The sequence below is a fragment of the Nyctereutes procyonoides genome, unplaced genomic scaffold, assembly GCF_905146905.1.
Source record: "Nyctereutes procyonoides isolate TBG_1078 unplaced genomic scaffold, NYPRO_anot_genome, whole genome shotgun sequence".
NCBI lineage: Eukaryota > Metazoa > Chordata > Mammalia > Carnivora > Canidae > Nyctereutes > Nyctereutes procyonoides.
The window spans coordinates 6,862,306-6,888,804 of record NW_026575033.1 but is presented as its reverse complement, the minus strand read 5'-3'; the positions used below and the strand labels follow the sequence as shown (position 1 = coordinate 6,888,804).

At 40.9% G+C, this 26,499-nt stretch overlaps 1 protein-coding gene across 1 annotated transcript in view; it reads left to right on the top strand.

Moving 5' to 3' along the window:
* Window positions 1-20,484: 20,484 nt before the first annotated feature.
* The window catches only part of LOC129504494 (phospholipid-transporting ATPase IB-like), a 158,885-nt gene continuing 152,870 nt past the window's right edge, over window positions 20,485-26,499 (top strand). The window contains exons 1-2 of the mRNA XM_055317216.1: window positions 20,485-20,644; window positions 20,774-20,918. Of these exons, the coding sequence (XP_055173191.1) occupies window positions 20,485-20,644; window positions 20,774-20,918 (305 nt within the window). The remainder of the gene's footprint in view (window positions 20,645-20,773; window positions 20,919-26,499) is intronic.

The window sequence follows — 26,499 nt, the reverse complement described above, 5'->3', positions numbered from 1 at the left end:
CAAAGCATGCAAGCTAAGAAGGTAATAGAAAGAGTTTGCTAATAAAACAGAAGTCACAATATTATGTAATCTACTCATGGAAGTAACATCCCATTATCTTTGTCGTCTTCTATTGATTAGAAGCAGGCTACGGGTCCAGTTCACCCTCCAGAGGAGGGGATTACAAAACGACATGATTATCAGGAGGCAGAGGTACTCCTCTTTTCCTTGTGTGTGCCAGCACACACAACCCATCAGCAAATCCTATTGCCTCTACCTTCCGTATATTCAGAAACAAGCACTTATCACCATGTTCACTGCTACCACCCTGGTCCGAGCCATTGCTCTCTTTCAGCTAGAGTATTGCAATAGCCTCCTAACAGGTCTCCTTGTTCCTGAATTAGCCTTCACTGACTATTTTCAAAACAAACACTAGAGAAGATTCCATTAAAATTAGATCCTGTTGGGCAGCCCCAGTGGCGCAGGGGTTTAGCACCGCCTGCAGCCCAGCGCGTGATCCTGGAGACCTGGGATTGAGTCCCACGCCAGGGCGCTCTGCATGGAGCTTGCTTTTCCCCTGTGTGTCTCTCTCTCTGTGTCTCTATGAGTAAATAAATAAAAATCTTAAAAAAAAAATTAGATCCTATTACTTCCTATCTGACCTGAAAAAGCCAAAGTTTTTATAATGGCCATCAGCCTTCTACTCCTGGCTACCTCTCTGGCCTCATTTCCTATTATTCTCCCCTGTGCTCACTGCACATCAGCCACTCCTTGCTATTTCTGAAACAAGTATGTTCCCATTTTAGGGCTTTGTATTAAATGCTACCTCTGCCTGAAATGTCCTTGCTCCAGAACAACATGGCAACTTTCTCACCTTATTTAAGTCTTTACCCAAATGTCATCTTCATAGTATAGCTTTCTGTAGATATCCTATTTGAAATTGCAAACTCCTATACCCTATTCCCATTGCTTTCTTTGTTTTTCTCCGTAACACATATTCCTACTAATAAACTTACTGTTTGTCACTCTGCACTAGTATGTAGCCTCCCTGAGAACCAAGATTCTTTTTTTTTTTTTAAGATTTATTTATTTTAGTGAGACAGAGAGAAAGAGAGTGTGCACAAGTTGGGGAGGAGCAAAGGGAGAGGGAAAAGGAGAGAAACTCAAGGAGGCTCCACGCTCAGTGTGAAGCCAATATGGGGCTTGATCCCAAGACCTTGAGATCATGACCTGAACCCAAATCAATGTTCAACCGACCGAGCCACCCAGGTGTCCCAAGAACTGAGATTCTTGTTTGGTTTACTGCTGTATCTATAGTAACTTAAACATGATAATATTTTTATATTTGTTTAGTGAGTAAATGTATTTCATATTTAATCCATCTGGAATTAGTTCTTATGAATGGTTGGAGATAAGAATGAACCCTAATCACTTCCCCCCCATAAACAGGACCAATTATTCCAGCACCTTTTACTTAATAATCTGACACACCCCCTTCTCCCACTGACTTGAATGAAATAGTCTAAATAGAGAGTAACGTTCCATAGAACATTATCCATTTCTCTACCAGCTTTTTAATATTCTAGCTTTATGGCAAGCTTTAATGAGGGTTGGCCTCATGAACAGTGGAGCTGGGTAATGATTATGTATTCTCAAAAAGAATTTGTTGATTTTTCACTCTAGTTCTCTGACCTTTCATTTGACTCAGTCCCCCTTTGGATTTCTGGATTTTTCTGTTTCATGCTAAATGAACAATGCATCAAAACATTGGTGATGATGGTGATGATGAAGAAGAACCCATGAATTCACCAGCCATGACATCCTTTGGGTAAGAGAAGTGGTGAATAATGACAAATCAGATAAAATGGACAGTAGTAAGCCATTTTTTACAGCCCTTACTTTCACCAGCTAGTGTATGATCTCCATCTCCTCTCAGTCTTCCCGTTTCTTTCTGTGAGACTCCTCAGAGTATTTCACGTGTGCTTGAAGACAAGTTCTCTCAGCTCCCACCCACCACTGTCTAAGTCTACATGTCAGTAAGGATCTGATATTATAAAGGTCATATCTTAGATCTGTCAACCCTGGAGCTGCCAAGAGACAACTTCCTGTTTAAGAGTAGATGTTGAGGTTTGGAATATTTTCCATTGTATTTGTAGACATTAAGGGAGCAGAGCTTGGTTCACTCAAATTGTCTCAATCATGTTATATCTTTAAACAGCTAAACCTCTGTATGAATAAGGAAAGAAGCCAAGTCATAGTTGGCTGCCCCAGTAAGAAAGATTATACTTTGCTCCACAGGAATGGGAACCACTGATCTTTACTACCAGTCATGCCCAAGTTCTCTGGGAGGATACAGGTAGTAATAGAAGGGAGTGATCAGAGTTATCCAGAACCTTGTGGGGAACCAAAAAGGGATAAGATACCAATGTCATACCATTATTTACTCAGACAGCCAGCACTGTACTACTCTTTTGTTCTCATTTTACACTTTGCCCACTTATAGTGGAATTTCTAGTTTCAAGTAAGCATACCCACGTAGGGACCCAACAAAATTTAAAAATAAGAAACACTGAGAATGAGAGTATCATCACAGGATACAAATTTGGTCCCAATAAAAACAATGCCTGAAACACTTCCAGCAATCATTTAAGGTCTTCAAAACTATGACTAATGTCAATCTGTAGCCAAACAAAAGTCAGAATTCTTCTGAGTCTTAAAGGCAAACATGCCTAAAATAAATACACAAACTTAAACAATCATTTTGCAACAAAGCCTTCTAATCAGAAAGCTAAATCGAAGGAGATACCTCAAATGTTAATTACAGAATGCATCACTTTACCAACAATGGAGAAGTTGTGTCATCAGATAACTTAGTCCAATGAACTTTCAATATTATAATGTCAACATCAGAGCCTCTGGAAAAGTTGAATTGAAAATAAACATTTTTTTTTCATTTTCTATGTCAGGAAATTTGAATAAAAATTGTTTAGATTTACTTACATTATTTCACTTACATCTATTTTTTTTTAAGATTTTATTTTATCTATTTGACAGAGAGAGGGAGAGTACAAGCGGGGGGTGGGGGGAGGGCAGAGGGAGAGAGAAAAGCAGGCTCCTCGCTGAGCAGAGAGCCTGATGCAGGGCTCTATCCCAGGACCCCGGGATCATGACCTGAGCCAAAGGCAAGACACTTAACTGACTAAGCCACCCAGTTGCCCCTATTTCAGTTACATCTATATTTCAGAAACAGCAGCACAGAATTTGAGTGGAAATGACATGTTCCTATTGCCAGCTCTGAGAATGAATGTGGAGAGGCTGAATTTAGACCACAAGAAAAAGGTAAAATTTAAGTTGAATGAATAAGAACAAATGCCTTGATGACCTTATTCATTGGAGCATCCTCTAGCTTTTGCTTTACAGGTTGTCACAACCTGGAGTTTCAAGTGACTCCGGTAAACTCAACCACAGCAAGTTGAACGTGCTTAGGTCTGGATTTTGTAGCCTGTAGAGATGGAAACCGCATGAAGTGGCCCTTGTGCTCCAAATACCTTCATGTTGTTTCTAAAGAGCTCATTGGTGGGCTCATGTTACCTTTTGAGCACTACAGAGTCAGACTTCCCCATTCTGATGTGTTGCCAATCATGTGAGAAATTATCCTTGGACTGGGGAGACGAACTTCCCAAGTGCCTTGCTTATCCTCTAAGTCTGACCTTTGGTTCCTTCTTGCTTTACAGGATGTTTGCAGATAGCAGGGGTTGCTGCCAGAACTGTGTTATCCCTAGTCTTCTATCCCTGAATTCCTAGTCTTCTCTGTGCCTCTGAGAAGACTTCTATTTAACAACTAAAGTAAAACATCAGATTATGCCCTATCCTCAACCATATGCCCAAACTAAAAGGTTCATCTGCCCTGATTCTCCCTCTCACCTGGCTGCCTAGGTCAATACGAATCTATAGAATGTCTCCCTGTTAGTCTTTTTTAAAATTTGATTTAATTTTTCTTTATTTATTCATGAGGAACACAGAAATAGAGAGGCGGAGACATAGGCAGAGGGAGAAGCAGGCTCCCTGTGGGGAGCCCAGTGTGGGATTCGATCTCGGAACCTCAGGATCATGCTCTGAGCCGAAGGCAGACGCTCAACCACTGAGCCACCCAGGCATCCCTCTCCCTGCTAGTCTTATTGAAATCCTGGAAAGTCATCTTGGAAGTCTCTACTTTTCCTAGGAAGTCATCTTTGCTTACTCTAATAGAAACTGTTCTGCCTCACTTAAAGTTGTTTTTCTTTCTTTTTAAGATTTTATTCATCCATTCATGAAAGACCCACAGAGAGAGAGAGGGAGGCAGAGACACAGGCAGAGGGAGAAACAGGCTCCATGCAGGGAGCCTGACGTGGGTCTCCAGGATTACGCCACAGGCCGAAGGCAGAAACTAAACCACTGAGCCACCTGGGCTGCCCTAAAATTGTTTTTCCCTCAAGACCAGAGTAAGATCTTCAGAGGACCATGGCTCTGAAAAGGTTTTGGTATTATTCCATTATTCAAAATGTAAACATTTCTAAAATATAAAATATGTATACAAAGATCTAACTGGTTCTACCCACTACCCACCCATAATTGCTAGATGGGAGATTATTTTAGTGGCAGGAAGGGACAGAGGGAGAGAGAGAAAATCTTAAGCAGACTCCATGCCCAGCGCAGAGCCTGATGTGGTGAGATCATGACCTGAACTGAAATAAAGAATGAGCCCCCTATGTGCCCCAGCAGGTGATTTTTCAAAAAAAAAAAAAATATATATATATATATAAAATTCTCTCAAAAATTATTTTGGTACCCCTGGTTTGGTGGTATTTAAGGTGATGCCAAGGCTGTCTATTGGATTATCCACCTGTTTCCTTCAGTGGAAGAAATGCATTATGAGACTGGGGACTTTTCTAGCTGATTAGTCACTGTATCTCTGAAACCTAGAATAGAATCAACATACAATAGGTGTTCAATTTGTTCAACTAAAGGAAAAAAAGGAAATCTTCTGGCTGTCTGCATATAAAGAACTTCATGTGTGGGATGTGTAGGTGGGGATACTGGTTTCCTCCTGTGGTTTTTAAGACAAGGACCTATGCATGGGGGCTACTGGGACTGAACATAAGAATTTTGTGACATTTAGTGTTGGTCAACATTGCCTTTTGTGGTTTTGTAAAATAATAACATTCCCATCAATGGAAGTACTCAGATTAGAGAAGCATCTATTAAGGAATTCCTTCTAATACAAAGGAGTTTGAAGAGATGAAAGGAGTTTGAAGAGAGGATTTGAAAAAAAAGTTTTTTTTTCGAAACAATATATTTATTAGAAATATTCCACAGCCACACATCACAGCTTCCGCGTTAATAGCTGGATACACCACGTGGGCGTGTCCCGTCCTCACGGTGCTGGGGATGCCCTTTGTAGAAACAAGGCCACTGATGTATCAAGTGCATTCAACTAATGTAGTTAAAATCAGGGAGCTACTGAGGATGTTAGAGACTTAGCCAAGGTCTAACCTGAGTCAGAAAAGTGAAATACCCAGGGAGCCAGGGCAGATGCAATATTAAAAATACTTTTTACAAATGTCGCTAGGCTGTGGTGGAATAATGGCCCCCAACGACGTCTACATCTTAATCCCTGGAACCTTTCAGTGTTACTTTATGTGGCAGAAGGTGTTTTATACATGTGATGAAGGTAAGGACCTTAAAATAGGGAGATTTTTCTGGGTTATGGGGGGAATAATCTAATTATGTGTCCTTAAAATCAGACAATGTTTCTGGCTGACATCACAGTCAAAGGATGATGTGAAGAACAGTCAGAGAAATGCTGGCTTTGAAGAAAGAGGAAGGGGGCTACAAACCAAGGACTACAGCTGGATTTTAAAAGGTAGAAAAGGCAAGAGTCCCCTTGCCTCCACACATAGCCCCCAAAGAAGGAACACAGCCCTGCTATCACTTTGATTTTGACTTCTGTTTTGACTTCTGTTGGACTCTAATGTACAGAACTGTAAAGTAATAAGTTTGTATTTTAATCAAGTTTGTTGGAAAACTAATACAACAACCTTTAAGGCTGTTTTCCAGATCTAAGTTTCCATAATACTAAAGTGTTAGAGGAGGGACTGGATTAGTAACAGGAAAACAATTCCAAAGGTGAGAGTTTTTAAACTTGGAGGTGGTTTATCAAGTAGATTATGAAATCCCTATCTCCCAGAAGCTTAAAGATCAAAATGAGTGAATGTGATCTGTCTAGAACTCAGTCTAAAGTTCCATTACCCGAGTTCTGGGGATAATAAGCTAGATGAATTCCTATTCCCTGGAGTCTATAAAAGGGCTCAGAAAAGGTAGCGTTTCTATAAGATTGGGACAAACTGCATTCATTCGCTCACTGATTCATTCATTCATTCATTCATTCATTCATTCATTCAGATGGCCTTTAAATGGAATTTGTCTTCTGACTGCTTTGGGTTTTAGGTGAAAATGTCCAAATTGAAGCAATTTAAAATTTCCTTTTTGGAATGAAATATAAAATATCACACAAACATATACATAAATAACACAGCCACTGATATGTTCAAATGAGCCTGCCATATGATTTTGAATGAGTGAGCAAGGCTGCTTATTTCCATACAAAGGTATGTTACAATAGGAACCATTTTGATTATATCTTAAATTTAAGAAAACTCCCTTTTATCTCAGGGAAATGCAAGCCTTTGAGCCCGAAAATCAATTTTCATACAACTAGAGCCCTCTTCAGGAATCTGTTGTGACTTGCCAACTAAAGTCCTCCCCAGAGAGGGAGAGAATTGCTGCAGATTTCACTTAAAACACCTGGGTGGCTCAGTGGTTGGGCATCTGCCTTTGGCTCAGGGTGTGATCCCAGTCTGGGGCTTGAGTCCCACATCGGGCTCCCTGCCATGAGCCTGCTTCTCCCTCTGCCTATGTCTTTGCCTTTCTCTGTGTCTCTCATGAATAAATAAATAAAATCTTTAAAAAAAAAAAAAACCTCCCCCTAGTCTATGCTTTCATGTGTCACTAGCCTCTGGCTTCAAGGAAGTCTGCAAATGTGACTTAAGCAACGTCTGGAGGTTCCTGCTTTTTTTGGGGGGAGGACTACACTTGTTTGGGAAAGTGATATGTGAATTCAGCAGGACTGTTGATAATTCCAGGAGCTACTCAGCCCTATGTGATGTGAGGTATCTCTCTCAAACTGACCAGTGGCATTTTGACAACAGATTCACTGTTTCAAAGTCAGTCTCCCTTCTCCATGTGGCCTAGTTCCTGTCAGAGTCTGTTTGCCGGGAGGTGAAAAGGGAGTGGAAGTAGGGGGTGGATAGTGTCATAATTACCTCCTTTGCACCGTCATCATGTCTCATCTGCCACCAACCAGTTTAGTGGTATAGAATCTAGTTTTGCATCAGTGATGATGAGGCCACTTTACCTAGATGCTGCATCTGTTCTTGAAAATCTGTCAGCAAGAAGACATTATGATGGGCTGGATGGTGGCCTTCAAATGACCAGTTACACTCCCTACAATTCCCAGATGTGGGACATTAACCCCATTTTGTCCAGAGGAAACTGAAGATGAGAGAACTGTAGAGTCATGTTTTTGGTCACCTTCTGACTTCTGGTTTTGTTGTTTGACTTCTAGTCCAGGGTGTTTTATGCTTCAGAGCACCGCGATCCAAACTGGGTTCAAACAGGGCTGAGGCTAAACATTTCATAAAGAGATGTAGCATCTGGGTTGAGAGCACAGCCTCTGGAGTCCAGGAGATCGGGGTGTGAATCCTGTAGCTGGCAATGTGACCTTGCATAAGTTACTAAACCATTAATTTACCCAGCAAGTCAGAATCTGGCCTAATCCCTGGTAAGGGGACTCCAAAGACTGGGGTAATTTTTATTTTTTAACCAGCCTATCAGATGGGAGCAGGGAAGAGCAGGTGGATGTGGTTCAGAGGAGTCAGAAATTAACTGAGACCCAGAGAATGAAGAGGGGTGACCTTTCTTGCTCGCAGGAGTTGATATTCTTCCCGCTACATAGACACCCCAAGAACTCTTATATTCCTGCTATCCCCAAGGCTATTACCCTGTCCTACCACCAAACATTCACCTTTTTTTTTTCTTTTTGTTTCATGAGAGACACAGAGAGGCAGGCATAGGCAGAGGGAGAAGCAGGCTCCCCGGGGGGGGGGGGGGAAGGCCGATGCAGGACTAGATCCTAGGACCCCAGGGTCACACCCTGAGCCAAAGGCAGATGCTCAGCCGCTGAGCCACCCAGGCGTCCATATTCACCCTCCTTGAGACAGCATTAAGTTTCCATCCTATTGACTTATTCATGTTGAAGCAAATGGTGGGTATTTGTCATTTCTAATGGCTGAGTAATATTCCATTGTATACATAGACCACATCTTCTTCATCCATTCATCTTTCGATGGACACCGAGGCTCCTTCCACAGTTTGGCTATTGTGGACATGGCTGCTAAAAACATCGGGGTGCAGGTGTCCCGGCGTTTCATTGCATCTGAATCTTTGGGGTAAATCCCTAACAGTGCAATTGCTGGGTCGTAGGGCAGGTCTATTTTTAACTCTTTGAGGAACCTCCACACAGTTTTCCAGAGTGGCTGCACCAGTTCACATTCCCACCAACAGTGTAAGAGGGTTCCCTTTTCTCCGCATCCTCTCCAACATTTGTTGTTTCCTGCCTTGTTAATTTTCCCCAATCTCACTGGTGTGAGGTGGTATCTCATTGTGGTTTTGATTTGTATTTCCCTGATGGCAAGTGATGCGGAGCATTTTCTCATGTGCTTGTTGGCCATGTCTATGTCTTCCTCTGTGAGATTTCTCTTCATGTCCTTTGCCCATTTCATGATTGGATTGTTTGTTTCTTTGCTGTTGAGTTTAAGAAGTTCTTTATAGATCTTGGAAACTAGCCCTTTATCTGATACGTCATTTGCAAATATCTACTCCCATTCTGTAGGTTGTCTTTGAGTTTTGTGGACTGTATCCTTTGCTGTGCAAAAGCTTCTTGATGAAGTCCCAATAGTTCATTTTTGCTTTGGTTTCTCTTGCCTTCATGGATGTATCTTTATATGGTCTCATTCATTTGGGGAATATAAAAAATAGTGAAAAGGAATAAAGGGAAGGAGAGAAAATGAGTGGGAAATATCAGAAAGGGAGACAGAACATAGAGACTCAACTGGGAACGAACTAGGGGTGGTGGAAGGGGAGGAGGGCGGGGGGGGGTGGGGGTGACTGGGTGACGGGCACTGGGGGGGCACCTGACGGGATGAGCACTGGGTATATGCTATATGTTGGCAAATTAAACTCCAATAAAAAAAAAAATTTGAAAAGTTTCCGTCCTATTGTCTCCCGCCGGGTTTCCGGCCGAAGGATGGGGCCTCCGGCATCGCCAGGGCCAGAGGAGCCCGCGGGGCCTGCACGCTGCGGCGGGCGGGCGGGGGGGGCGGTGGCGGGACCGCGCCGCCCGCAGCTGCAGACCAGGCGAGGCTCTGGAGAAGTCCTGCCCGTGCGCGGGCGAAGGAGGAGCGCTGGAGGCTTAGAGCCCGAACCTCCTTCCACAAGGGGCCAGGACTCCGCGACGGCGGGACCGCGCACCACGCGACGGCGGCCGAGGAGGCCCACGCGCGGGGCTCGGGCGGATCAGCGCCCCGCCCCCGCCCCCCCCCACGGCTGTGCGCGTGCGCGCCTGGGGCGCCGAGGCCCGGAAGCCGCGTGCGGTGCGCGGTCCGCGGGCTGCGGTGCGGGGCGAAGCCGGGCTGCGGGGCCGACTCAGCCTCTGACGTGGCGCACCCGCGGCCGGGCCAGCTGCGAGCGCCCCGCGGAGAAAGTGGGCTGGCTGCACCGCGTCGGGCTGGGTGACTGGCTGCCGACTTGGCCTCTGGCGCGCGCTTCGCCGGTCTACCGCGCGCGCTGCCGGCGCTTCCCTCACCGAGGGCTGCAGGGGTGGCGAGGGCTGGACCAAGAGCGGGAAGGGGAGGATGCCCTTCCCCATCACCTGCGACTGCGAAGAGCGACCCCTCGCTCTGGTGGCAGCTCCGGTTGTTGGTGCTTGTGCTCCCTCCTTCTCTCCCTCTTTGGAGGATCAGCGTCTGGAAGGCTGTGCTGGGGCAGCTTTTGTTGCCCAGAGACCGGTCATTTACGACATTTGCGCTGTTCTTTTAAGCTACACGTTGCAAAACATTTTAAAAAATATTTATTTATTCATAGAGAGAGAACTAGAGAGGCAGGGACACAGGCAGAGGGAGAAGCAGGCTCCATGCAGGGAGCCCGACGTGCGGCTCGATCCCGGGACTCCAGGACCACGCTCCGAGCCAAAGGCAGGTGCTGAACCACTGAGCCACCTGGGGATCCCACGAGACATTTCTTGATACGGCCGTATATTCCGTATATTCCTTACATTGTATTATATTCACTAGTTCCCCTGCTAGAGGAAAGAAAGTAATCTAAGGCATACATATGAAGAGACTCTTCGGAGAAGTATTAAATGGTTGGGGAGAAGGCAACTCACCAGACAGCCAGCATTATTGCATGAAGAACCGTGGGAGCAGACATTAGACCCTTAGGGATCCTGGTTGGGTTGTCAGGCATTTTCTGTTAAGTTATGGTAAAGATGTATTTGTGAATAGAGGGGCCCATTTTACCTCTTAGAAAGAAGACTGATGGAGTACCTAGCTATGTTTTAGGAAGTATGAGCCCATTGTAGTAGGCTGAAAATGTACCTACCCCCAATATACCCACATCCTAATTCCTGGAACCTGTGAATGTCACCTCAATTGGAAAAAAAAGTGAGTTTGCAGCTGTGATTAAACAAGGATCTCCAGATGGAGAGTTTATCTTGGAGTAGCAGAGTGGGCCCTAAATGCAATCACAGGTGTCCTTAAATAGAGAGAGGCAAAGGGAGATTGGGCACAGGAAATAGAGAAGGAGGCCATGTGAAGATGAAAGCAGAGATTGGAGTTTTATGGCCACAAGCCAAGGAATGTTGGCAGCCATCAGGAGCTGGATGGGCTGAGGACTAGATTCTTCCTCAGAGCCTCCAAAGGGAGCAAAACGGTGCTTTGCGGATACCTTGATTTTTTTTTTCTTTTTAAAAGTTTTATTTATGTTACAGTGTAAGAGTGTGCAGGTGCGGGCCGAGGGGGGAGGGGCAGAGGGAGAGAAAGAATCTCAAGCAGACTCCCTGCTGAGCAGGGAGCCAGTGGTTCCAGGGCGGGATCCTAGAACCCCAAGATTATGACCTGAGCCAAAATCAAGACTCGGCTGCTTAACCTACTGAGCCACCCAGGCACCCCGATACATTATAATTTCTTATTTAATTTCTCATTTACTGCAAGTTCTTTTCCTTATGGAAATTGTGGTCTAGTGGGTATCACATGCTAGAGTTTATAGGCAAGGAAATGACTTTTGAGTGTGTAGGGACCTGGAAATTATTTCAGTGTTCAATGTAATTGGAACATAGAGGGTGAGGGACTAGACTAAGTAACCTGGGGTCAGGTAATAGAACACTCTTGTTAAGGAGCTTTGGCTCCATTTTGAGGGCAGTTGTGTCTTTAAGCAGAGAGTGACATCATCATATTTGTATTTTGGAAAGAAATAAGCATTGTAGAGTAGACATAACTAGAGGCAGGAGGATCTTGCAACAGTGCAGGTGAGAAACAAGTGGCTAACTTCTGGCAATGGTGGTGGAGGGGGAAGGTATTTAAGTGGAGGTTGCTTTTTAGTTGGATGTGGAAAGTCCGAGAGTAAGCTGAAGGGTTTTAGTTAAGTTTCTGGCAGCAGGATAGATTGTACAACTATTTCTCGACTTATAGAAAATGTAAGATGGAATGGGTTTGGAGTGACTTGAATTTGGGCCTCTCATAGTTATGATTATCACCTGGGTGTTGAAGAATGGATAGACTTTCACACGGACAGGGCTTCAAACAAGAAAAGATAGAGTTCTGCCCACTGATGTTTAGGAGGTAGGCAGAGGAAGAGGATGCTGCCAGGAAGTGACACGGGGGTCTAAGAAGAGTCTGTTGGAGCTGTTGACAGCAGGACATTGGTGATCTTTGTGAGTAGTTTCCATGGAGTGGTAGTAGCCAGATTTCATTAAGTTGAGTGGTTAATGGGAGTTGATGAAGCAGGGTCAGCTGGTATAGACATTACTTCCAAGAGGTTTGTCTTTGTATCAGCTCCTTAAAACTGCTGTATCCAGAAGTTTTGTGTCAGTTTCTGAGAGCACAACAAACCAGGTGGCTTAAAACAACAGAATTGTATTCTCACAGTCTCAGATCAAGGTTATCTATGAAGCTATGCTCTATCTCAGATCTTGAGTAGAAATCCTATCTTGCCTCTTCCTTTTTTTTTAAGATTTTATTTATTCATTCATGAGAGACACACACAGAGAGAGAGAGAGAGAGAGACAGAGACACAGGCAGAGAGAGAAGCAGGCTCCATGCAGGGAGCCCGATGTGGGACTTGATCCCGGGTCTCCAGGATCACGCCCCGGCTGAAGGCAGGCGCTAAACCACTGAGCCACCCCGGAATCCCCTATCTTGCCTCTTCCTAGTTTTTGGCAGTGGCTGTCAATTCTTGGTGTTTCCTTGCTGGTAGACACATCACTCCAATCTCTCTCTGTCCATCATCCCATGGCATTCTCTTTGTGTGTTTCTGTCTTTACATGGCATTTTCTTCTTATAAGGACACCAGTCCTGTTGGATTAGGATCTACCCAATGACATCTTCTCAACTTGGTTACGTCTGCAAAGACCCTACTTCCAAATAAGAGCATGTTCTTAAATATTAAATGTTAGGACATCAACATATCTTTTTAGGGGGCACAGTCCAATCCATAGCAGTCTTTAAAGGGGAGGCAGGGAAGAGCGTGCTTAAAGTAAAAATATAGACTAGGTAATCCAGGAAATGAACTGAAGACAAATTTCCCTATATAACAATGGCCAGTCTTTTTTTTTTATTTTAAATTATTTTTAGAGAGGGAGAGAGGGGTGGGGGTGAGAGATGGGGCAGAGGGAGAGGGAGAGGGGGAGAGAGAATCCCAAGCAGGCTCCATGCCCAATGCAAAGCCCAACATGGGGCTTGATCTCACGACCCTGAGATCATGATCTGAGCCTAAACCAACATTCAGGTGCTTTACTGACTGAGACACTCAGGTGACCCAACAATGGCCTGTCTTGACCAGAAAGGTGGAATTTCAGTTCAGGGTTTATCAGCCAACCCTTCTTTCTGTTTCACATCAGGCCTCACAACCCAGACAACCATCATTGCCGTTCAGTGATTTCACCTCCTCTTGGTCAGATCTAAGGTTTCACTTCTTAGAACACAAAGTGTTAGGTTTGTCCAGAGAAAGTCCACTGCTGGCTTTCCCTGGAATGTGAGAATACTGTGTTCCTATCTTTCCCTGATCAAACACATAGACACTATGCCTTGAGTATCATAAGTTTTAAATAAGTGTGAGAGAACCATAAGAAATCTAGCATTTTTGTTTTCCATGCACATTTTCTTTTTTTTTAATTAAAAAAATTTTTTTTATTTATTTATGATAGGCACACAGTGAGAGAGAGAGAGAGAGAGAGAGAGAGGCAGAGACACAGGCAGAGGGAGAAGCAGGCTCCATGCACCGGGAGCCCGACATGGGATTCGATCCCGGGTCTCCAGGATCGCGCCCTGGGCCAAAGGCAGAAGCCAAACCGCTGCGCCACCCAGGGATCCCTCCATGCACATTTTCAAATAGAAATTGTGTTGCATCTTGCTATAACTTGGAAGTGCATGCTTCTGTACAGGGACATCACTGCAAAAGTGAAGGGGTGGTCACTGCAAAAGTGAAGGGGTGATGGTTTATTTTCTGGCCCACCCTCTGAATCCCTGGCACCTTCTTCTGGTTCTCCCGCCCTCCCCAGTGTTCCTCACTTTCAGGCTGCTCATGGCCTGCAAACAAGGTACATCCGTACAATATTTCTTAGGATGCCAGGAGCTGTTATGGTAACCAGGCACCAAAGACTAATAAGCCAAGCTTTACCTTAGGGAGGGCAATGTGATAAGCCCTAAGGATATCCCACAGTTACTCACTAGGGGTTATCTTAGAGAAGAGGGGATGATGAATGTGCCTGAGGACTTGGGGGCTGGAGAAGGAAGCTCCTTATTCTTTGGGTTAGGGTATTCTCTTAAAAATACACCTGATTTAGAAAATGAATACCTTGGTTAATACTGAACTCCTTGGCTACTAAAGCATCAAGAGGCACCTCATTGTGAGCAAGACTCTTTGGAAATTGTTATGGATTGTATTATGTCCCCTCAAAAAATTCATATGAATCCCTAGTGCCTCAGGATGTGACTGTATTTGGAAATAGGGCCTTTAAAGAGGTAATTATGTGAAAATGGGGCCTTTAGAGTGGACCTTAATCCAGTATGATTGGTATCCTTGCAAGAAGAGATTAGAATCCACAGAGAGCCTCCAGGGATATGTGTTCATACAGGAAAGACCACATGAGAACACAGCAAGAAGGTGGCCATCTGCAAGGCAAGGAAAGAGGTCTCAGGAAATCTAACCTGCCGGCACCTTGCTCTTCTAACCTCCAGAACTATGAAAAAATGGATTTATATCATGTCGTCATGTAGTTTGTGGCATTTTGTTATGACAGTCCTACCAAACTGATATGAGAATGGGTGTTATTAAGTCTCCTGGTGGACAGTCTAGAAGCATGGCCTGCCCCACAGTTTCCCTAGACTGTAACCCATCATATGGTCATAGCATCCTATGGAAAGCTGATAAGGGGCTCTAAGCTGGGTATGGTATGGAGAAACATAGAAAGTTGAGCAGATTTAGTTCTTGGTCTCTGCTACCTGGGTTTATGTTACTATTCATCCAGTTAACATATTTGCCGCAAGAGATGCTTCACTTTAAAAATAGAAATAGGGGAAGAAGGCTAACTCTAGTTCACGTGCTGATTTCCAAGTGCAATTGAACTTATGAAATGTTCCCTTTTCAGATTCATCCAGGGAAGCAGACCTACAGTTGAGAGGATGATAGTGAATAAGAAATAAGCTGTTTCATGGCACATGAAGCATGGGCATCACTTCACCAACTGATACTCTAATAACTTAAATGCTGTGGTAAGAAGACATAAAAAGTGTACATGCACATGTGTGGAATTTACCTGGAAATGATGGGGCACAGGAAGAGGATGAAACCTAAATCACCTTTTTTTTTTAAAAAAAAAAAAAATAAGACCTATAAAACTTCTGTCCATCTGTGGCAGACAGCTTTACCGAGTAATCTGTCTTTTGATTTTTTTTTCCTCTCATGAGTAATTTTTCTTCATCTCCTGACTGCATGTCCATACTCCTCACTTGCTTGTATATTTAATGTTTGTCCCCTACCCCCAAGCCATCTTCAGCATTTCCAATATATTTCCTTGAAAAACTACATATTGGTATTTATTTTGTATACATTTTAAATTTTTTTATGTGAAGGATATTGTGCTATGAATCTCATTCTCCTAACTTTTATAAAATGTTAGGTCTTCAGGACCTATTCATGTTACTTTCTAGAATATGCTTCTGACTGGTGTATATTCTATTGCATTCACATACCATAGCTCATCTCTCCCTCTACTCATACTTAGCAGCCTTGGTGAGTCAGAAGGACAAGAAGTGCTGCAGCTCAGCTCTGTCTCAGGAGCACCGTGCAAGGGCAGTGCTGAGCCAACTGTCAGAATTTCCAGAGGCAAGCTGGGAAGGTTACAGCTCATTCCGGGCCAAGACCGGGGCCAGGTCCGTCAGGATTAGGGCTGTTGGTGCTAAGTGAAGACATTCAGGATATTAACCCTAAAAGGCCAGTTTTCCAGTCAAAGGTGGTGTCGCCAGCCTGACTGGTGAGTAACTAGGAAGCCCTCTATTTCAGGGTGTGGCCCCTTTAAGCAGCAGCTGTGCAACTGTTCCAGTAACTGAACTCAGGTCCATTCTCGGATGTCCCAGGCTCACCCAGGGAGCTGTCCTTCCCTTTCATTCTAGGGTCTTGCCCTTGAAATTTTGTGGAACAGGTGTCAAGAAACTAGAATCAGTGTCCCATACCCTAAATGGCCAGAGAGGCAGTAAACTGAGATGATAAATTCATATGTCGTTTACTTATTGCTTAAAAACACTCTAGTGGTTTGGACTGTCACTGTTTGGCAGATGCCAATGCAGTCAGGCTGTGTGATGTATGTCAATGCACGTGAATGAAATTCAACAAACGCGTATTTTCACCACACAAAATAATCCTATATATTTATATCATATATATATTATATAACTATACATAGTATATACTGTATAACTATATATAGTATATAAACAAACTTATATATATAGTAATTTTTGTTTTTAAATTTAAATTTAAATTTTTAAAGAAATCATTGGAGATAAGGCAAAGCAAAAATCACCTTTAACCATTATCTCAAGGCTCAGTCCTCCTGTTCTCTTCCCTCTGCCTCTGCTCCAGGCAATTATTATTCTATGTTGTGTATGATTTCAGTGGCTTAAAAATGCATTTATATACATACATTTATAATACATTTACATTTACAAATATAGAGCCATAAGCAAGATACAATATTGTAGTTATGTTTCTGAAAAGTTTACATAAATGATTTAATCGTTTTCACATCATTCTTAGATTTCTATCTAAGAATCTATCATATTGATCATCTAGCCATAGTCACTCTTGTATTTTTTTTATTTTTATTTTTTTTAATTTTTATTTATTTATGATAGTCACACACACACAGAGAGAGAGAGAGAGGCAGAGACACAGGCAGAGGGAGAAGCAGGCTCCATGCACCGGGAGCCCGACGTGGGATTCGATCCCGGGTCTCCAGGACATAGTTACTCTTTTAAATGTCTCCACAATATTTCATCATATGATTAAGATGGGTTTTATTTAATTGTTCCTCTACTGATAAGTATTTAGGTTTTTCCTTTTTTTTTCATGGTTACAAACAGTAGAAATGCACATTCTTGTTCACACCTCCTTGTATACATGTATGAGATTTTTTTAAAAGCTATAATTAGAAGCAGAAGTACAGTAGTCCACTATTAACCACGGTTTTGCTCTCCACAGTCTCAATCACCCCGGAGGGTCACTCACGGTCCAGAAGCAGATGATCCTCCTTCTGGCATATGGTCAGAAGGCCAATAGTAGCCTAACACTAGCTCACAATGTCCACATCATTCACTACACTTTGTCTTCTCACACAGGCATTTCATCATCTCACATCATCACAAGAGGGTGAATTACAATACTGTCAGATATTTTGAGAGAGAAAGCAACCACATTCACATAACTTCTGTTACAGTATATTGTTATAATTGGTCTATTTTATTATTATTGCTGTTGTTCTCTTAGCATGACTAATACCATTATATATATTAAACTTCATCATAAATGTGTAGGTATAGGAAATAACATAGTGTTTATAAGGCTCAGTACTCTCTGTGGTTCCAGGCATTGACTGCGGGTCTTGGAATATATCACCCATGGATGAGGAATGACTACTGTACTGGATTGTGGGACACTGAAGCTAACTTAGACTCCAAAATGGTTGAATTAATTTGTACTCCCACCTGTCCTCTACTAGTTTCTAATTCCCATGTCCTCACCAGCCTTGGCTTTGTCATACTCTTTAGTTTTTAGCTTTAGCTTGATTGAACTTGAGCATATTTTCATGTATTGATAGGCCATTTTGCTTTTTTCTTTCTATAAGTTAATCACCAATTTGTATATTGATCATGTTTTTATATTTTTTATTGATTTGTAGGAATTCTTTAAATCATCTGGGTAGAAAACCTGTGTCAGTTATATACATTAAAATATATTCTGGAGGTATGTAGTTTGTTTTTAAATTCTGTTTCACTTTTTAATGTACCAAAGGTTCTTTGTTTTCATGAGGTAAGTCAGATTAATTAGTATTTTCCTTTATGATTTGTGGTTTTGAACCTTTTTGAAGTAATCTTTTCCATACCTTGATATCACACTGATTTAATTAATATTTTCTTTTGAATATTTGAAATTTTACTTTTCATACTTAGACATTTAGCCTATCTGAAATGTGTTATTTTATTTTATTTATTTATTTGAGAGAGGGAGAAAGAGAGAGAGAGAGAGAGAGAGAGAGAGAGAGAATATGAGCAGGGAGGCGGGTGGTGGAGAGGGAGACAGAGAGAGAGAGAGAGAGAGAGAGAGAGAGAGAGAGAGAAAGAGAGAGGCAGAGACACAGGCAGAGGGAGAAGCAGACTCCATGCAGGGAGCCTGACTCGGGACTCAATTCCGGGTCCCCAGGATCACACACTGGGCTGAAGGCGGTGCTAAAATTTGACTTGATAATAACTACTATCTTGCCTAATGAATTTAAAAAGCTTTTCTTCATCCTTTAAAGTCAGCATTTGAAGCTGTTTCAACAGAAAGTTTGGTCACAATAGGATGGCGTACCATTATCTAAAGCCTTGTTTATAAATATAAATAAATCACTGGTTTCTACATCTTGTTTATCAGCTTTTCATTCATTTATTGACAGGATATCTGAGTCTCCTGCTTCTAGCTTGAATGTTTCAATGGTGATGTCTGAGTATGGCCCCAATATTCCCTCTCTCTCCAACCTTCATAAATGATTTGATTTGTCTTATACTGATTTTTTTCATTATGCTTAAAGTCTAATAAACTTTGCCAAGAAGTGTCTTGGCATTTATTTTGTGTCAGATCTTTCTTAGTCATGTTCTCATTAAAGAAAGGTCTATTTCACCAATATTTTTGTTTTATTTTTTATTTCTTGTTTAAGGATATGCATACATTGGATATCCGTTGTCCCACATCTATAATTTCTCTTCAGTTCTTTATCTTCTGTGCTCTTTTTCATTTCATTTTGCTTAGTTTTCTGTGGTCTGGGCAGGACATCCCTCTTTCCAGCTGTTTGTTATTGTAGTTGCTTCTAATGTGGCTTTCTTTTTTCTTAAGATATTTCTCTTTCATTTCTCTTTGAGCTCTTTCAGGTCACGTTAAAAATTCTTCTGCAGTTTCATTATCACTTTAAAAAATAATTTTGTATTTCTTTTTTTGACCTCTTGTTTAATAATGGACATATTTAATATCTTTTACAGGAAATGCATTTTCTGTGAGTTTTGGAAGAATTCTTTTGATGTGCAAACAAGAATTTCCTTTGTCTTTTGTTCCTTATACTTTGTAATTTTTTGGGCAAATGGCAGCATTATTTTTTCATAGATTCTATGCTGGCTCATTTTTTACTGTTACTAAATTTAAAGGGGCCACTCTAACAGACCAGTTATTTGCTGAAGAGACATGTTAGTGTGGCAGAAAGCACTGAGTATTTGAGCTGGGACATCAGCTTAGGCCTTTCAACTAGGATACTTGGCCACCAGCATCCTTCTCTCAGGTAGCAAGTCAGCAGATAGCCTTGAAGATTCTAGGTCTTTAGTGAGGTGATTTGAGCATTATATGCATCAGCATCTCCTTAGTTAACTATCACTCACCTTTTGTTTCTTCACCCTCACACATGGATGTGTTGTTAGGGAGATGCTTGAAGAGAAATAGCTAAGCTAAACATACAATAATGGTCAGAAAGTTCTTTTACTGAAGGATCTGAGGAAATTTGAGCACATGGACTCTAGCACAAAGATGCTTCTTACTGTTGAGGACATACTAGCCTCTATTTCTCATCAAAAACAAATGAGACTTTCCTTGGCCCCTTGGCCAAAAATCTCATTCAATTTTGTCTTAAGAGATATCAAAGTAAACATTGCCTGGGCAAAGTTAACCAGACAAGGAAGACTTTATTCAAGCCTATTGCAATAGGGGAGAGAAAATGAATTCACCTCAGCTGAAACAAAAGATGGGAGAATTTATAAGAGATGGGGTGGGGAAGATGGGGATTGTCATTGGCCCCTTGTGTCTGATAACTGACTTCACCCAAAGAATAAGTACATTTTCTCTTATCTTCATGACAGGAGGGGGTTTTACACTTAGAGCAAGGCACCCCCTGAAGTTAGGCTCCCACCTTACCATGGAGATCTTTGATGATTACATTTCAGATATATCCCAGGTCCTTGAGAAAGGCATTCCCTGGATCTTAAAGCTGGCAAGGGGCTTTTAAGGATGTTTATATACATTCCAAAGAGAGTAGAGTAAAAATTTACAATTATGTTTTCTAAAGTAAATGTTTTATGTTAGAAAAAAGTAGGGAATTTAAGGGTCTATAGTTAAGACCTCTGTTTAAAATTTAGTCAAAGTGAGGGGAATGTTAAGGCCATCATGGCCAGGGGGCTGCTCTCTGGTCAGGGAACTATTGCTCTTCAGCCAAGACACTCTTCCCAGCCCCTCCCCTCCCCCAGCCCTCTCTAGTTTCTCCCCTCCTCTCTCTTCTTTCTGAACCCAGCTGCTGGGACCTATATCACTGTTTGGTCCACTGTCTCCTCCTGGGGTAGAATGTCCGTGCCTACCCAGAGCCTCTGGGGCTGGGGAGAGTGGGGTTGTGGGAACTATGAAGGAACTGGAACTGCCCCTCCAATGCAGGGTGGCAGTGGAGGCCTAGGGTGTGTGGTTTCTGGAGAAGTGGATCCGGCAGATGAGGGCCTGGGGCTAGGAAGCAATCTGACTCCAGGGGACTCACAGAGACTAAAGTGCTGAACCAGAACACACAGTGCATTTCCTACTTTCCCTGGAGCCTAGCTTCATTTGCATTTCTGTGTAACATCCCTGTGCCTTCTTGATGCAGGACCTGCTGATTTCTCTGTGGGCTGTCAGAAGGTGGAGGAAAAGATGGGCTGGCAAAAGTCTCTGCAAGGATCAGAAGTGTCCAAAGCCCGCACCATTTACCTCAATGAACCCCTTAAGAACAATTTCTGCAAAAACTCGATCAGGTGAGAAGTGTGTGTAGCTGGGAGGAGAGGAAGGAGGAAGAAGATGTGGTCCTCACTTGCAAAAAACACTTGTGGATGTGGATGTTTCAGGCTATAATAATTGTCTCAAACCTTGAGAAACTGAATTCTCAAGTTCACTACCAAGAATAGGCTGTGTTTTCACCTCACCTTCAAGGTTTCTGTCTCTGAGTTGGTTTCTCCTCTCACTGGTTCCTGCTGATAGCGATATTATGCAGCCCTCTGCCATTTGAGAGCTTTGTTTAGTAATACCTACCTATGAGGGAAAGTGCTTTCCAGTGGAACCTCACAGATCTGCTGAGCTCCCCACCAATATCCTATTTTGGAGAATTGAGCATTAGGCTTTTTTAAAATTGAAGTATAAATAAAACTGTGTTATATTAATTTCAGAATTAAAATGTGATGATTCAACAGTTCTATACATTTTTCAGTGCTCATCAAGATAACTGTAACTCTTAATCCTCTTTACCTATTTCACCTGTCCCCCCACTCGTGCCTCTCTGATAGCCACCAGTTCATTCTCTGTATTTGAGTCTGTTTGTCTCTTTTCTTCTTTGTTTCTTAAATCCCTATGTGACTACAATCATATAGTATTTGTCTTTCTTTGACTGACTTATTTTACTTAGCATTATACCCTCTAGGTCTATCCATGCTTTTGCAAATGGCAAGATTTTATTCTTTTTTATGACTGTGTAATAATCTGTTGTATTTATACACCACATCTTTACCCATTCAACTGTGGATGGACACTTGGCTTGCTTCTATATCTTGACTATTATAAATAATGCTGCAGTAAATATAGGGGTGCATATATCTTTGTGTATTTGTGTTTTTGCTTTCTTTGGATAAATATCCAGTAGTGAATTACTAGATCATATGGTATTTGTATTTTTAATTTTTCAAGGAACCTCCATGCTGTTTTCCATAGTGGCTGCACCAATCTGCATTTCTACCAACTGGGTACCCGGGTTCTTTTTTCTCCACATTTTTGTTATTTCTTGTGTTTTTTATTTTAGCTATTCTGACAGGTGTAAAGTGGTATTTCATTGTGGCTTTAATTTGCATTTCCCTGATGATGAGTGATGTTGAGCACTTTTCATGTGTCTGTTGGCCGTCTGTATGTTTTCTTTGGAAAAGTGTCTATTTAGGTCCTCTGCCTATTTTTAATCAGATTAATTTGGGGGAGGTGTTAAGTTGAATAAGTTCTTTATATATTCTGGATGTGGGATCCCTGGGTGGTGCAGCGGTTTGGCACCTGCCTTTGGCCCAGGGCCCAATCCTGGAGACCTGAGATCGAATCCCACGTCGGGCTCCCGGTGCATGGAGCCTGCTTCTCCCTCTGCCTATGTCTCTGCCTCTCTCTCTCTCTCTCTCTCTCTGTGACTATCATAAATAAATAAAAATTAAAAAAATAAACCTATTATATATTCTGGATGTTAACTTCTTATTGGATATGTCACTTGCAAATACCTTCTCCCATTCAGTGGGGTGCCTATTTGTTTTGTTTATGGTTTCCCTCACTGTGCAAAAGCTTGTTATTTTGGTGTAGTCCTGATACTTTAATTTTACTTTTGTTTCTCTTGCTAGAGAAGACATTTCTAGAAAGATGTTTCTACATCCAGTGCCAAAGAAATTACTGCTTATGTGTTCTTTCAGGAGTTTTATGATTTCGGGTCTCAGGCTTACATCTTTAATCAATTTTGAGTTTATTTTTGTGTATGGTGTAAGAAAGTGGCTCAGTTCCATTCTTTTGCATTTAGCTAGCTGTCCAGTTTACCCAGTACCATTTACTAAAGGAACTGTCTTTTTCCCATGGTGTATTCTTGCCTCCTATGTCATAGATTAAATGACCAATTAAGTGTGAATTTATTTCTGGGCTCTCTGTTATGTTCTTTAATCTGTTTTTGTGCTAGTATCATACTGTTTTGATTACTATAGCTTTATTGTAAATCTTGAAATCTGGGACCGTGACATGTCTAGCTTTGTTCTTCTTTCTCAAGATTGCTTTGGCTATTTGGGATCTTTTGCGGTGGCTTCATACAAATCTAAAAACTATTTGTTCTAGTTCTGTGGAAAATGTTGGTATTTTGATAGGGGTTGTACTAAATCTGTAAATTACTTTGGGTAGTAGGGACATTTAAAAAATATTGATTCTTCCAATCCATAAACATGAAATATCTTGCCATTTGTTTCAGTTTCTTTCATCAGTGTTTTATAGTGTTCAGAGTAAGCTCTTTCACCTCCTTGGTTAAGTTTATTCCCAGGTATTTAATTATTTTCAGTGCAGTTGTAACTGGGATTTTTTTCTTGACTTCTCTTTCTGTAACTCTGTTATTAGTGTGTAGAAATAACAGATTTCTATATGTTAATTGTGTATTCTGCAACTTTACTAAATTCATTTCTCAATTCTAGTAATGGGCTTTAAGAGTGGAGCTTTAAGAGGTTTTTCATATATGGTATGTCATCTGCTAATAGTGACAGCTTTACTTTTTCCTTACCAATTTGTATGCCTTTTCTTTTTTTTCTTTTTTTGTCTGATTGCTGTGACTAAGACTTGCAGTACTATTTTGAATAAAATTCATGAGAATGGACAGCTTTTCTTGTTCTTCATCTTAGAGGGAAAGCTGTCAGTTTTTCACTGTTGAATATGTTAGCTGTGGGTTTTTCATATAAAACCTTTAGTATGTTGAGGTATGTTTCCTCTAAACCTATTTTATTTAGCGTTTTTTTTTTATCAAGAATGGATATTATATTTTGTCAACTGCTTTTTCTGCATCTGTTGGGATGATCATATGGTTTTTATCCTTTTACTTATGAATGTGATGTATCATACTGATTTGCAAATATTGAACCACAGTTGTTTCTCTAGAATAAATCTTACTTGATCATGGTGAATGATTCTTTTAATGTATTGTTGGATTCAGTTTGGTAATACTTTGTTGAGGATTTGTGAATCTATTCTCATCAGGGATATTGGTCTGTCATTTTCTTTTTTAGCAATGTTTGCCTGGTTTTAGCTTTAGGGTAATGTTGGCCTTGTAGAATGAAATTGGAAGTTTTCCTTTTTCTATTTCTTGGAATAGTTTGAGAATACAATGTATTAACTTTTTTCAAAAGTTTGGCAGAATTCACCTGTGAAGCTATCTGGCCCTGGACTTTTGTTTCTTTGGAGTTTTTTGGTTACCAATTCAACTTTAATACTAGCAATCTGTGTGTTCAAATTTTCTATTTCTTCCTGCTTCAATTTTGGAAGGTTATATATTTCTAGGAATTTATCCATTTCTTCTAGGTTGTCTAGTTTTTGGCATATAATCTTTTTTTAAAGATTTATTTATTTATTTATTTATTTATTTATTTATTATTTATGATAGACACACAGAGAGAGAGAGAGAGAGAGAGAGAGAGAGAGAGAGAGGCAAGAGACACAGGCAGAGGGAGAAGCATGCTCCATGCCGGGAGCCCGATGCGGGACTCGAACCCGGGACTCCAGGACCGCGCCCTGGGCCAAAGGCAGGCGCCAAACCGCTGAGCCACCCAGGGATCCCGGCATATAATTTTTCATGATATTATCTTATAATCCTTTTATTTCTGTGGCGTTGGTTATTTCTCCTCCTTCATTTCTGATTTTATTTACTTGAGTCATTTTTTTCCTTGATGACTCTGGTAAGCATTTATCAATTTTATCTTTTTAAAGAATCAGTTCTTGGTTTCATTTATCTTTTTCTAATGTTTTAGTCTCATTTTATTTATTTTTCACTCTAATCTTTATTGTCTCTTTCCTTCTACTAGCTTTGGGCTTTATTCATTCTTCTTTTTCTAGCTCTGTTAAGTGTAAGGTTGTTTATTTGGGATTTCTTTTTTTTTTTTAATTTTGTGAAGTAGATCTATATCACTATAAACTTCCTTCTTAGAACTGGTTTTACTTTGTTCCAAAGATTTTTGGATCATTGTGTTTTCAATTGCATTTGTATCCATGCATGTTTTGATTTCTTCATTGATTCATTGGTTGTTTAGGTGCACTTTATTTAGCCTCCAGGTGTTTGTATTTTTTCCAGGTGTTTTTTTGTTTTGTTTCGTTTTTGTAATTGATTTCTAATTTCCTATCATTTTGGTCAGAAAAGATGCTTGATATTTTAATCTTCTAAATTTATCAAGACTTGTTTATGTGGCCTAGCATATGATCTATTCTAGAGAATATTCTATGTGTACTTGAAAAGAATGTATATTTTGCTGTTTTGGATGGAATATTTTGTTTATATCTGTTAGGTCCACCTGGTCCAGCAGCTGCCATTCACAGCTGCTGTTTCCTTGCTGATTTTCTGTCTAGATCATCCAACCATTGATATAAGTGGAGTGTTAAAGTCCCCTACTATTAACTGTATTACTGTCAGTTTCTTCCTTTATTACTGCTAATGTTTGCTTTTTGTGTTTAGGTGCTCCTATGTTGGATGCATAGATATTTACAATTGTTCTATCCTCTTGTTGGATTAATCCCTTTATTATTATGTAGTGACCTTCTTTGTGTCTTGCTACAGTCTTTGTTTTAAGGTCTATTTAGTTTTATATAAGTATTGGTACCCAAGCTTTTATTATTATTATTATTATTATTACTATTATTATTATTATTTTGGTTTCCATTTGCTTGGTATATTTTTTCTTCTCTTCACTTTCAGTCTGTATATGTTCTCAGATCTGAAATGAGTCTCTTATAAGCAGCTTATAGATAAGTCTTATTTTATTTTTATCTATTCAGTACCCTATGTATTTTGATTTGAGCATTTAATCCATTTACGTTTAATTGTTGATAGGTATTTACTTACTGCCATTTTGTCAGTTTCTGATTGTTTTTGTACTTCTCTGTTCCTTTCTTTTCTTACTCTCTTTCCTTGTGGGTGATGGCTTCCTTTAGTGTTATGCTTGCATTTCTTTCTCTTTATTTTTTGTGTAACTATTATAGGTTTTTGATGTATGGTTACCATCAGGAACCTATATATGACATCTTATGTATATAGTGCTCTATGTTAAGTTGATAGTTGCTTAAGTTCAAATACATTCTAAAAGCACCACATTTTTACTTTTCTCTCTATGTTTTATGCCTATGATGTCATATTTTATGTCTTTTTATTTTGACTACTTTTTTGTAGGTAATCTTACTACTTTTGTCTTTTTTTAATAAAGATTTTATTTATTTGAGAGACAGAGAGAGAGAGAGACAGAGACAGAGAGAGCAGAAGAGGGAGAAGGAGAAGCAGGCTCCCCCTGACTGGGGAGCCTGATGCAGGGCTTGATCTCAGGACCCTGAGTTCATGATCTGAGCCTAAGTCTGACACTTAACCAACTGAGCCACCCAGGCACCCCACTACTTTGGTCTTTTAATCTTCATACTCACTATAAGTCATTAATCTACTATATGTTTGTATTTACCTGTGAAATTTTTTCCTTTCATAATATTCATACTTCCAATTACGGCCTTTTCTTTCCATTTAAAGAATTTCCTTACATATTTCCTATAGGACTGCTTTAGTGGTGATGAACTCCTTTAACTTTTGTCTGGGAAACTCCT